Source organism: Hyla sarda, chromosome 1 (assembly GCF_029499605.1).
Source record: "Hyla sarda isolate aHylSar1 chromosome 1, aHylSar1.hap1, whole genome shotgun sequence".
Classification (NCBI taxonomy): Eukaryota; Metazoa; Chordata; class Amphibia; order Anura; family Hylidae; genus Hyla; species Hyla sarda.
Window position 1 is genome coordinate 356,167,595 of NC_079189.1, and position 14,005 is coordinate 356,181,599.

At 42.3% G+C, this 14,005-nt stretch overlaps 1 protein-coding gene across 3 annotated transcripts in view; it reads right to left on the reverse strand.

Annotated features, from left to right (window-relative positions):
- Window positions 1-14,005, reverse strand: part of KDM4C (lysine demethylase 4C) — a 459,478-nt gene that overhangs the window by 148,028 nt on the left and 297,445 nt on the right. For all 3 annotated transcript variants that reach the window (XM_056521848.1, XM_056521837.1, XM_056521858.1), the window contains 2 exons: window positions 11,637-11,850; window positions 5,038-5,114 (listed from right to left, as the gene is read on the reverse strand). In XM_056521848.1, coding sequence (XP_056377823.1) covers window positions 5,038-5,114; window positions 11,637-11,850 — 291 coding nt within the window. The remainder of the gene's footprint in view (window positions 1-5,037; window positions 5,115-11,636; window positions 11,851-14,005) is intronic.

Sequence of the window (14,005 nt, forward strand, 5' to 3'; positions counted from 1 at the left end):
AAATTGACTGCCCCGAAAACTTAGGTAGTATTGTACAGCATGTAGACCCCAACGATGTGGAATTGTACGGTACAGAGACTCCACATCAATACTAGCTAGTAGGACATTGTTATCCACTTCCAATGACTCAATTTTCAATAATAGATCCATACTATCTCTGGTGTAAGATTGTAGCGACGTCACAAACTCCCTAAGGACCACATCCACATAGGTACTTATATTCTGGGTTAACGAATCAACCCCAGACACAATAGGTCTGCCCTTCAGTGGATTAGTTCCTTTGTGGACCTTAGGGAGTCCGTAAAACGTCGCGATCTGTGGGGATCTTGGGAGGAGATATTCCCGCTCGGCTTCAGAAATAATTTTGGATGATAAAGCATTGTCAAGTATGTCCTTAAGCTGTACAAAAAAACAGTCTAGTGGATTCCTATCTAGAATACGATAGCAGTCCCTATCGTCAAGTAAGTTTTTACACATTCTGGTATATTGAGTATGATCAAGCACCACAATATTGCCCCCCTTATCGGAGGGCTTAATGATGATGGTGTTATCTTTCTCAAGATTGATCAAAGCCTGCATTTCCTCCTTAGTAAGGTTAGGATAATATGAATGAGATGAATCAATAGTTCTTAATTCTGTAGTAACTAGCTCTAGAAATATATCAGCATGCGAGTGATTATCCACCGGGGGCATCCGGGTGCTTTGTGTTCTTAGGTTGGTAAATGGACCCTCTCCTTCTGGTCTTTGTGACTCCTCATATAATGAGGCTAGTAGCTGAACGTCACCCATGTCACATGCATTTATCCCCAATTCCGCTCCCAGCCTTGCATCCTGCTGTTTAAAAAATTTCTTCCATTTAAGTTTACGTATAAAAAGATGTAAGTCTTTCACCCAATTAAATTCATCAAATTTTGTGGTGGGAACAAATGATAAACCCTTATTAAGTACTGATATTTCAGAGGGAGACAGAGAGCGTTTAGACAGATTAATTATCTGTAGGTCTTGTACTGTCCCCTCCTCTGATTCCCATAATTGGGAACTTGGGTACGCTCCCGCAGTTGGTATGAGGGAGCGTCCTCTCTCATTAAAAAATGATGAGCACCCTGGGTCTGCTGAGCCATAGCTCCCCTCTCTGTCTGAACTCGGGGGATGGTAGGCTGTCCATAATAGGAGGAGATAGAGGGTTGAGTATATGTACCCCCCTGTCCACCCCTCTGTCTTCCTCGATTGCCCCTGTTTCTCCATTTTTGGCCTCGAGCTCGTGGAGCTCCACTCTGGCCTCTGAGGGAAGGCGGTGCACCTCTATTCTCAGTATCTGAGTATTCGATGTCTGAAGAGGATATCTCAGACTCAGATTGCTGTGGGAGATTAGTCCCTGAGAAGTTGTATGCACGGCCTTCTCTAAATTCTGTCAGATCCCTGACGAATTGACTATGTTTTCTGTTCTTTATCTGTACCTGAACTCTCTCAATAGAGTTCTTTAGAGTAGTTTCCCTACGTCCAAAGTCAGGGTCAGAGGAAAATTTAAGGGCAGCTTCAGTCAGGTCTTTAAAGGTTTTTGATGTCACCTCTAATTTGAGACGTTCCTCCTCCAGGAGCAAATTCATAAGTCTCAATGAGCTTTCTGATATCTCTCTTTCCCACTTCTCCAGCAACCGTGGAGAAGATATCCTCGGTGCCGGAAGAATTGGGATCCTGAGCGGTAAACACTATAGGAGGACAGTGCACTATTACAAATTGATCTGGATAGGTCGGAGGTTTGGGCTGAGAAGTGGCAGATGAGGTTCAACACTGATAAATTTAAGGTAATGCAAATGGGGAGGAAAAATCCAGGCTGGGATTAAGTATTAAATGGGAGCACTGATGGGGAAAAGGATTTAGGAGTCTTAGTTAATAGTAAATTTAGCTGTAGTGACCAGTGTCTGGCAGCTGCTGCCAAGGCAAATAAAATCATGGGGTGCATTAATAGGGGCATAGATGCCCATGAAAGGAAATACTTCTACCACTGTACAAATCACTAGTCAGACCACACATGGAATACTGTGTACAGTACTGGGCACCAGTGTACAAGAAAGATGTAGTGGAGCTGGAGAGGTTTCAAAGACGGGCAACCAGAGGAATACGGGGAATGGGAGGACTACAGTACCCAGAAAGATTATTTAGAATTAGGGTTATTTAGTTTAGAAAAAGGAAGGCTTAGGGGAGACCTAATAACTATGTATAACTATATGAGGGGGGCAGCACAGAAATCTCTCCCATGATCTATTTATACCAAGGACTGTATCTTTAACAAGGGGGCTTCCTATACGTATACCATCACAGACGGGCGTTCTTTACTGTAAGAGCAGTAAGACTGTGGAATTCTCTCCTGGAGGAGGTGATCATGGCAAACGCTGTAAAAAAGTTCAAAAGGGGTCTGGATGCATTTTTGGAGAATAACAACATTGCTGGGTATGTATACTAGATTGGCAGTTGAGCCCCTTGCTTCGCGTATTTGGCAGGATCCTATTTACCTTGGAATGTCGCTGGGCTATACGCTGATGATACGGTTCTATTTCTATCCCACCCTAAATTAACCTTACCCTATGCTATTAGCTTGATGGACAGGTTTGGTTATTTTTCTGGTCTGTTCATTATTTGGTCAAAATCAGCTAGTATGCCGTAACTGGACAAAACCGGTCCCTCTGTTATGTGTGGACTTTGTTACACTCCCTTTTATTCCCCTTTATTTGGGGTCCCAATAGACCTAAAATCCGCCTTACAACTTTGCAACGTCCGAAGTTGCATGCAAGAATGTCCCTATCCGATTTCTATCTATATTCCTTGGCCGGTCAACTCCGCTATATCTGTCATTGGATGTTAGACACCCCGATGCCGGATGCGGAGCAAGTCCTTTCCAGATATGTCCCTCATCTCTCTATGGCAGGCTCCGGCCTAGTAACGCTGCATAGACGCCGCTGCGCAGTGACGTCCGTGCGCAGCGACGCACCTGACGTCACGGCGTAGCGGCGTCTATGCAGCGTACTAGGCCAGAGCCTGCCCGGAGTGGAGAAGAGGACCCCCGGAGAAGAAGGACAGCCCGGATCGGTTCACCCTCTACCCGGAATACCGCCGGACACTACAGGAAGAATGGATGGCCCGGACCACCCTCATTAAGGTTAAGTTAAAAAAATGTTATTGACTCGGAGGGTGGGGGAGGTGCCCGACCGGTATAGCGGTATGGGCAAAAATCCATACAGTGGGAGGAAAAAAAAAAACGGTATCCGGTTCATACCGGTATACCGCCCAGCACTAATCCGAACTTCCCACACCTGGAAGGTACTCTTGAGCCTATATATTACACCCTAGAACACCTTTATTCAGATAATGTGTTGAGATTGTTTGAACAACTTCAAACTGAGTAGGATAATCCTAGACGCTGCTTTTTTAAATACCTATAATTACGTCATGCCATTAATGTTCAGTTCCCAGTAGGCTCTCCCCATATCTCTGCCTTTCCATTGATTGATGTCCTCAAGTCTCAGGGCTCGCAGGGTCTTGTGTCCATCTTGTATACGCATCTTATACAAGCCAAGAATTCATGTATGCCCTTGCATGCAGTACAGTATTGGCAGTCGTATATCCCTACCCTTACTGATGATGATTGGGAGGAGATTCTCTTTTCTCATATGCTAGTGTCCCCAGCTGCCAACAACAAACTCATTAAATTGAACATTATTCATTATAGTTATGTTGCGCCTGTTAGATTGAAAAGAATGGGTAGATCTGCCTCCGATGCATGTCACAGATGTGGTGCTGCTCGGGCAGACTTCAAAGTTATAGATGAGGAAGTATGGCCTCACCTCACTCTTGCTTTTCTACGGGAATCATTGTTCTTGGCTAGGAAAGCTGTAGCTCTTTGCTGGATTGACCCGAAACCCCCTACTATGTCTCAATTGATAAATGCTGTGATCCCCTTCTACCACATTGTATACAAGAATAGGAAATACCCAGCTAAGTTTCTGCTGGTGTGGGGTGTATGGTCCTCTTCCCCCTTAACCCACTGCACGTATTACATGACTGATCGCAGGAATCCTTAAGATAGTTGGGGGGATGGGGTCCCTGTCTTATCTTATTTTGCCTTACTTTTCTTTACTATGACATTTTTCTATTTTAGTGTTTACAATAATGTCAATGCCTGTCCGTCCCTTTTTTTCCCCCTTGTACATATGTATTTGTACTTTATTTGATATGGAGTGACGCTGGGACCTTTTGCCATTCTATGGTGTCAGCTGCTGTTTGCTTACCATCACTTTTCATTGTTACGGTTTCTACAGTTTATTTTGTGTTCAGATTATGCAGTCTTACAGATCTGTGATGAAACACATTGACTGCCTACCAATGTCCTCATTATATTGTACATTTATACTTCTCTGCTATATGCAGCTGTTACCTATTTCTGTCAGCAAAGTCACCAGCACTAACCAATGGTACTGACTGGTCTTCGCTGTTCATTCAGCACGTGGCCCAGCTAATTAATATTCACTGTCTCCCTCAGCCTCCCCGCTCTGTATTTATTCATCTAGTGCACATATGCCCGAAAAATACATTATGTGTGTATATATATATATATATATATATATATATATATATATATATATATATATAGATAGATATGTATACACCAAAGTGTGTTGACAGTTTTTGAAAAACTACAACTATTAGCATGCCTGGACAGGCCTGTCCGTGTTGTCAAATACAGATGCCTATGTATAAACGATGTACGTTTAAACTTTAACAGTAAACTCCTTTATAATATTTCATATAGAAACAAATAGTAAAAAGGTGCCTCTGTTTGTGGTCTTCTCTCCAATATAGCGCATTTCAGCAGCAAGCGCTCAAATAGTTTTGATTCAAATAAGGGTCTTGCTTTCAAAGAAAACAGAAAATATCTCTTTGCACAATATCAGGTTTGTAGTCAGTAGCTAGTTGTTGAATATCACTTGTTTCATGCTAGTCTGTCATGCTTAGATTTAAAAAATAAATGATGCAACTTACTGCTGTCCAAACTCCAATTCTACATCGAGAACACATCCATCCATCATGAATTTCATGGGAAGGAACACCATAACAACCTGTAATGAGAGAACTCCATTAATTAATGAATTCTGCCCTTACTGGTCTTTGAATTTTCAAGAAACTCAGCGGTGTATGGAGCAAGAACACGACAGGATTAAAGGAAAAATAACCACAACAGAATGTCCTTGACATTTAAGACAAATCTCAAGAATTTTAGTTTCTTAAGAGGTTTTACCCTATGAGTTAGGAGACTAGCAGAAAAAATGGGATTTAACGATATATGGCTAGTCAGTATGCGCTTAAGGATGCTTTTTTTTATCCCAATAAATCTTTTTATTAAAGATAGTTCAATAAACACATCACATATATAGCAAATCAGGATGCAGTCCATTAAAGGACAGACAGACAACATGCGTAAAATATATATACACCAACAAGAAGAGAACCGTAGTGTAAAAGATGATGTTTTATTTAACTTATATGCCAAAAGACAGACATTTAAAGGGGTAGCCAAGTGGTGAAAAACGTATCCCCTATCCTAAGGATAGGGGATAAGATGTTTAAGCACCGGAGAACCCCTTTAAATGAGTGACAGATATATAGGCCATTCCTATCAATGCACATCATTACTAGAGCCCTCCCCAGCATCCTATCTAGTCTATTGGTAACGCCTCATACCTTAATCTTAATGGTGTCCTCGATAGGATGCTGGGGAGGGCTCTAGTAATGATGTGCATTGATAGAAATGGCCTATATATCTGTCGCTCATTTAAGGACCGCATTTGATTGGTCCTAGCAACAAATCTATACCCACCTGTTCGTGGGTTTTAGACACCCCCCTGACGAAGCACAAGCAAAACGTACGTTGGGGTTGGAGGTGGTAGGCAGGTAAATGCATGGCAGGATGTTACTAAATTATCTATTTGCACTTTATAATTTTGGTATCTATCTGTCCTTACCTGTCTTGGTATTTTTACTTGTTCCATAGTCATATTGCATTGTGACTTTATACAGGCTATACTGTTGTTATTTATCTATGTGGACAGCTACCCTGTATTCCATATTTTTTGCCTGCTTTACCTCTTCCACTTAGCTGCAGTTGCTCTTGTGGTGCCTTGTTTTTATCACTTTCTATATTTTAAATGTCTGTATTTTGGCATATATGTTAAATAAAACATCATCTTTTACACTACTGGTTCTCTTTTTGTTGGTGTATATATATATATATATATTGGATAGGCCAGTGGTGGCATTTCTTCTTAGGGCTGGAGAGCTCTTTTTCTCTCTCCCCCCGTAGCACATGTTGGTGATCTAACATGTGTAAAGTGAAAACATATCCTGCATCAATGCAAGGATGCCAGACATCTAGGATACTTTTGCCATATCCAGAATGCTAAACCCACAATTATATTGTGATCCACCAAATAAATAAAATAAAACATAGATACTCTTTGATATAAGGGTGCAATCATACCTAGTTTTCAGCTTCCTGCAGACAGATCTGGCGGGAAGATTAAAAAAAAAAAAATACAAAAACCTGCGGCTGTATGCCTGCCATACCCGTGCCATACCCCACTCAATTGAATGAGATGAACAGAGTCAGACTCCCGTCAGGTCACTTTCCGGCCATATCTTTATTTTGGCTGGACTGAAAACTTGGTGCCTTTACACTAAGTATGCAGCATATGATGGAAACATACTTTAGGAGGATTTCCTGATTTATACCTCCAAAAGTTGTGTCAAAGGAATACCAGTGTATATAGCCCATAATCTCCTAAATTAAAACATGTACACTGTGTGGTATAGTTATTTTGTACAAGATGCCTCAACAGAATAGCACTGTTGATTTTTTTTTAATCCAAAATCACAGAAAAAAAAAGACCATACTCACAGGTTACTGGTACAAAAACAGGTTAAAAACCTATTCTCCGCATGATGTAGACCAGTAACAATGCTATTTTTGTAATGTTAGTGTAGAGACTGAGGACTCATAATGCCAGTTGCAAGCTTGCATATTTTGGCCAAAATATCAAGTAATACCTCATGTTTCTCATGCTTAGTATATTTCTTTCAGGATGTGGCCTTGCTTTGTGATGCTAAGGGTGCCAGCTTTCTGTGTGGCACATAAGATGGTGGACAGCCTGCCCATCGAATATTATGGGCTGTAAGCCAGCATGGTGCACTAAACAGTATTATGTCACTGGCACCCTCTGCATGCATTATCTATTTGCAGTGATAATTCTAAGCAGCTACCCCCATGATGAATAGCAGGTATGCGAGTAGCTGTTCTTCAGTATTTTGCATCTGTGAAACCTCCCCTATGTAGCACTGTGGATTGTCTACATCAGGGGTCTCAAACTCCGGGCCTGCGGGCCATTTGCGTCCCGCATAACAACATTTTTCAGCCCGCACCAGGGATGTGCAATTTGTATTGCCCGATGCCCGGGACATGCAGTTCCGGGCACCGGGCAGGTGACTTCTTCAGGCATTTAGCCCTGCTTTGGGCAAGCAACGCTAAATGCCGGAAGACTTCACACAAGACTTGATGGGGGCGCATCATCTGCGTTCGCGATCAAAAAACCCCGCCCGGCCAATAGAGCCAACCCGAGTCTGATGTGGGACGTCGCGCATTTGAAGTCCCTCCGCAGACCCACACAGGAGAACGTCCGTGACGTCACTCGTCACGCTGCCACCGGAGAGGAAACGCGCAGGACAGGCAAGTGTGTGCGCATGTGTCGGTCTGTGTGTGTGCGTTTTGGGGTGGGGGGACGACTGACACAATGCTACCTAATGTGGGGAACAAGCTACCTTCCTAATGTGGGGAACAAGCTACCTTCCTAATGTGGGGAACAAGCTACCTTCCTAATGTGGGGAACATGCTACCCTCCTAATGTGGGGAACATGCAACCTTCCTAAAGTGGGGAACATGCTACCCTCCTAATGTGGGGAACATGCAACCTTGCTAATGTGGGGAACATGCAACCTTCCTAATGTGGGGAAACCGCTACCTTCCTAATGTGGGGAAACCGCTACCTTCCTAACGTGGGGAAACCGCTACCTTCCTAATGTGGGGAAACCGCTACCTTCCTAATGTGGGGGAACCGCTACCTTCCTAATGTGGGGGAACCGCTACCTTCCTAATGTAGGGAAACGGTTACCTTCCTAATGTGGGGGAACCGCTACCTTCCTAATGTGGGGGAACCGCTACCTTCCTAATGTGGGGAAACTGCTACCTTCCTAATGTGGGGGGGAACTGCTGCCTACCTAATGCTCCACCCCCCCCCCCAGAAGTAGCACCGCCATCATCCGTCAGCTCATGCTATTACCACAGGGGGGGAAGAGGGAATGGGGAGGGGGCTTGCCGGCGGATGATGGGGGTGCTACTGCTGGTGGGGGGTGTTGCTGGTGGATGATGAGGGGCGCATGATGGGGGCATTATATGTGAGGGGCGCATGATGGGGGCATTATATGTGAGGGGCGCATGATGGGGGCATTATAGGTGAGGGGCGCATGATGGGGCATTATATGTGAGGGGCGCATGATGGGAGCATTATATGTGAGGGGTGCATGATGGGGGCACTATATGTGAGGGGAGCATGATGGGGCATTATATCTGAGGGGCGCATGATGGGGCATTATATGTGAGGGGCGAATGATGGGGGCATTATATGTGAGGGGCGCATGATGGGGGCATTATATGTGAGGGGCGCATGATGGGGGCATTATATGTGAGGGGCACATGATGGGGGCATTATATGTGAGGGGCGCATGATGGGGCATTATATGTGAGGGGCACATAATGGGGGCATTATATGTAAGGGGCACATAATGAGGCCATTATATGTGAGGGGCGTATGATGGGGGCATTATATGTGAGGGGTGTATGATGGGGGCATTATATGTGAGAGGCGCATGCGGCCCAGCCTCACCGCTACCTCCAGTGGCCCCCAGATAATATGAGTTTGAGCCCCTGGTCTACATCATGATGGAAATAAATTTTCAACCTGCCCTTGTACCAGTAACCAGTGTGTATGGTCTTTTTTTCTGTGATTTTAAAGGGAATATGACAGATTGTTTACCAAGGCTAAAACAAACATACAGGGTTATAGTGCAGGTGAACGTTCATAAAACAAAAGTATAACTTACACAATTGAGGCAGGAGCTGGCATTCCAAGCATCCCCTGCCTCCATCTTCTCTGCTCCCATATAAATGCCCAACTTGTAAATATTCTTAACATTTCACTCTTGTCTTTATTACTAGAAACTCTACCTCCCTACATGTGAGCGCTATAGGGAAGGGCATATTAGAGCAGAGGGGATACGTTTAACTTATTAAACAAAATTTTTATTAATTGTTTACATATATCCATTTTTTGACTATGAGTGCCAGTACCTTTTATCATATTAGCAATGATATTGATATCTATACAATGGGACCACAGAAATATGTAAGCTATACCTTGTTTTAATCGGGTTCATCCGCACTATAACTCTGTGTATTCGCTTTGGTGTGAGTGAACCAGCTGTCAGATTCCCCATGTAATTTTGATCCTATTTTCTGTGACTTGTCTATCCAGCAATATAAAGTTTAAAAAAGCTTTACTGTCCATATATTGGATTTGAATAGGCAAAAAGCAAGAAGTACACAAGAAGTATGGCCTCAGCTGAACACAACTGTACACCGGTTTTTGGCATTGGAAAACTGTAGCCAGTGCAGCATTTCTCTAGTATTACATGGCAGACATTTAGAGGGAAGGCAATCCACATAATAAAAGGATGACTTGAGTCTACTAAAACATACAGAGAGTCTCAAAGAGCAGCCCTTCTAGAGGTGTTCCCAAGGAGAAAAATAGGGCTTACAGACATGGCCATAAATATTGGCACCCCTTAAATATTTCAAGAAAATGAAGTATTTCTCACAGAAAAGGATTGCAGTAACACATGTTTTGCTATACACTTTTATTCCCTTTGTGTGTTTTGGAACTAAATCAAAAAAGGGAGGAAAAAAAGCAATTTGGGCATAATGTCACATCATCTAGAAATGAGACCAAGGGTTGGAAGGTGAATCCATATATTACTTAAAGACCACCTAGATGGTCCAATAATACCCTTAGTTTCCCAACCGTCGAAAATATATTATTTAATTTTTGTCAATTTTTAATAAAGGACTTTATTGAAAAGGTCCATAAATTAAATCATAAAGAAATCACACACTTTAAAAACACTGCGTGCACACCAGCCTAAATAGTTAATAGATGACAGGGCTAGTCTAGCTCCTTATGTGTTTATCTGAATGTAGGGGGCATTTCTGCAGGTAATGTCCCTTCCTACTATCACTGGCTGGAGCATGCAGCTAATTAAACAGGTGTGGGCAATATAAAAATCACACCTGAAAGCAAAGAAAAAGGAGAGAAGTTTAATTAGTGTTTGCAGTGTGTGTCCGTGTGTGCTACACTAAGCATGGACAACAGAAAGAGGAGAGGACTTGAGAACCAAAATTGTGGAAAATATCAACAATCTCAAGGTTACACGTCCATCTCCAGAGATCTAGATTTGCCTTTGTCCACAGTGCGCAACATTATCAAGTTTGCATCCCATGGCACTGTAGCTAATCTCCCTGGGCGTGGACAGAAGAGAAAAATTTATGAAAGGTGTCAAAGCAGTATAGTCCGAATGGTGGATAAGCAGCCCCAAACCAGTTCCAAAGATATTCAAGCTGTCCTGCAGGCTCAGGGAGCATCAGTGTCAGCGTGAACTATCCATAGACATTTAAATGAAATGAAATGCTATGGCAGGAGACCCAGGAGGACCCCACTGCTGACAAAGAGACATAAAAAAGCAAGACTACATTTTGCCAAAATGAACTTGAGTAAGCCACAATCCTTCTGGGAAAACATCATGTAGACAGATGAGACCAAGATAAAGATTTTTGGTAAAGTACATGATTCTACTGTTTACCGAAAAAGGAATGAGGCCTACAAAGAAAAGAACACAGTACCTACAGTGAAATATGGTGGAAGTTCAATGATGTTTTGGGGTTGTTTTGCTGCCTCTGGCACTAGGTACCTTGAATGTGTGCAAGGCATCATGAAATCTGAAGATTACCGGAAAATGTGCCCTTCCAATAAGAGAGACCTGGAGCAGTTTGCAAAGGAAGAGTGGTCCAACATTCCGACTGAGAGGTGTAAGAAGCTTATTGATAGTTATAGGAAGTGACTGATTACAGTTATTTTTTTCCAAAGGGTGTGCAACCAAATATTAAGTTAAGGGTGCCAATAATTTTGTCCAGCCCATTTTTGGAGTTTGGTGTGACATTATGTCCAATTTACATTTTTTTCTCCCATTTTTGGTTTAGTTCCAATACACACAAAGGGAATAAACATATGTATAGCAAAACATATGTTACTGTAATCCTTTTCTGTGACAAATACTTCATTGTCTTGAAAAATGTCAGGGGTGCCAACATTTACGGCCACCTCTCTATATACAGAAATGGTCTTCATAAGACAACCTTTTTATGGAATCTTGCATCAATTATGTAATAAAAAAAAGTCTAAGCCTGTTTAATGCCTACTTACTTGCATGAACCTGTACACTACATTTTGTGCATGCAATCAGCTGACTTTTTCCATCATCGTCAATAAAGGTATTTGAGAGTGCATACTCTGTGTTTTCTTCACTGTATAGGAAACACATTTCAGGGATCAGAGGTTTTGTTCTTGGCTCAAATCGTGGTATTTCGCTTGACACAGTTTCCCAGTAAGATTGCACATCATCATTGTAAGTTTCCGACTAAAATGTAATTAGGAAATAAATGAAAAAAGACATGTAAATACAAACGTACAGTTCCATACAAGCTATGGATACTAGAGCCATTTAGAATATCTAACAATTATAAAACAACTGTTCTATCCACTATTAGGTCAATTTCAAATATGCATAATAGAGATGCCTGTTTGTGTCCATATTAAAAAGAGTACCCGTCATCCAACCATATTTTCTAAACTAATTCATATTATATTCCCTAACCACTCCTAACAACCCTCCTGCCCTTCAAAAAAACAATTCCAAGCTTTAAAAAGCTCTGTATTCTAACTTTTCCCCTGCTCACACTGTGCGAACTTCCGGCAGGACAAAGGCAGAACGTCACTGAAGCCTGTGAGAGCTGTGCCTTGGCCTGGCAGGAGACCAGACTCAGAAAGAGCGTGCGGGATATGGCACAGGCTTCAGTGACATCGTGTCTGGCAGGAGAACAAACTAACTGTTTTGACTTGCACAGGGAACAGAACAGAGCCCCCTAGTGGCCGTTTTTTCAATCACATAAAAAACATATAAAGGTTGAGAATTTTAAACAGCAAGTAAATAGCAAAGTGTCTTACAATTACATAAGATATAACAATATATTAAAAGTTCAGTTTGGTGACAGGTACTCTTTAACCCCTTAAGGACTCAGGGTTTTTCAGTTTTTGCACTTTCGTTTTTTCCTCCTTACCTTTTAAAAATCATAACCCTTTCAATTTTCCACCTAAAAATCCATATTATGGCTTATTTTTTGTGTTGCCAATTTTACTCTACTTTACCCAAAAATGCACGGCGAAACAGAAAAAAAAATCATTGTGCGACAAAATCGAAGAAAAAAACGCCATTTTGTAACTTTTGGGGGCTTCCGTTTCTACGCAGTGCATATTTCGGTAAAAATTACACCTTATTATTCTGTAGGTCCATACGGTTAAAATGATACCCTACTTATATAGGTTTGATTTAGTCGCACTTCCGGAAAAAATCATAACTACATGCAGGAAAATGTATACGTTTAAAAATGTAATCTTCTGACCCCTATAACTTTTTTATTTTTCCACGTACAGGGCGGTATGAGGACTCATTTTTTGCGCCGTGATCTGAAGTTTTTATCGGTATGATTTTTGTTTTGATCGGACTCTTTGATCACTTTTTATTCATTTTTTAATGGTATAAAAATTGACCAAAAATGCGCTTTTTTTGACTTTGGAATTTTTTTGCGCGTACGCCATTGACCGTGCGGTTTAATTAATGATATATTTTTATAGCTCGGACATTTACGCACACGGCGATACCACATTTATTTTAATTTTTTTTACACGGTTTTATTTTTTTATGGGAAAAGGGGGGTGATTCAAACTTTTATTAGGGAAGGGGTTAAATGACCTTTATTACCACTTTTTTTACTTTTTATTTTTTGCAGTGTTATAGGTCCCATAGGGACCTATAACACTGCACACACTGATCTCTCATGTTGATCACTGGCGTGTATTAACACGCCTGTGATCAGTGTTATCGGCACTTGACTGCTCCTGCCTGGATCTCAGGCACGGAGCAGTCATTCGCCGATCGGACACCGAGGAGGCAGGTAAGGGCCCTCCCGGTGTCCTGTAAGCTGTTCGGGACGCCGCGATTTCACCGCGGCGGTCCCGAACAGCCCGACTGAGCAGCTGGGTCACTTTCACTTTAGAAGCGGCAGTCAACTTTGACCGCCGCTTCTAAAGGGTTAATACCGCACATCGCCGCGATCGGCGATGTGTGGTATTAGCCGCGGGTCCCGGCCGTTGATGAGTGCCGGGACCGACGCGATATGATGCGGGATCGAGGCGCGATCCTGCTTCATATCGCGGGAGCCGGCGCAGGACGTAAATATACGTTCTGCGTCGTTAAGGGGTTAAGGTCAAAGGGGAGATTTATTAAGATGTGTGCTGAGGAAAGTTGACCAGTTGCCCATTGCAACTCATCAGATCGTTTTTTATTTTTCAGAGGCCTTTTCAATAATGAAAGAAGCGATCGGCTGCTATGGGCAACTGGTCGAGTTTTTCTCTACACAAGTTTTGATGAATCTCCTGCTCCAACAATGCAAATAGAAATGACAAACTGACAGCATCATAGATCACCATGATGCTTTTAGTTCAAGTCACTGGGA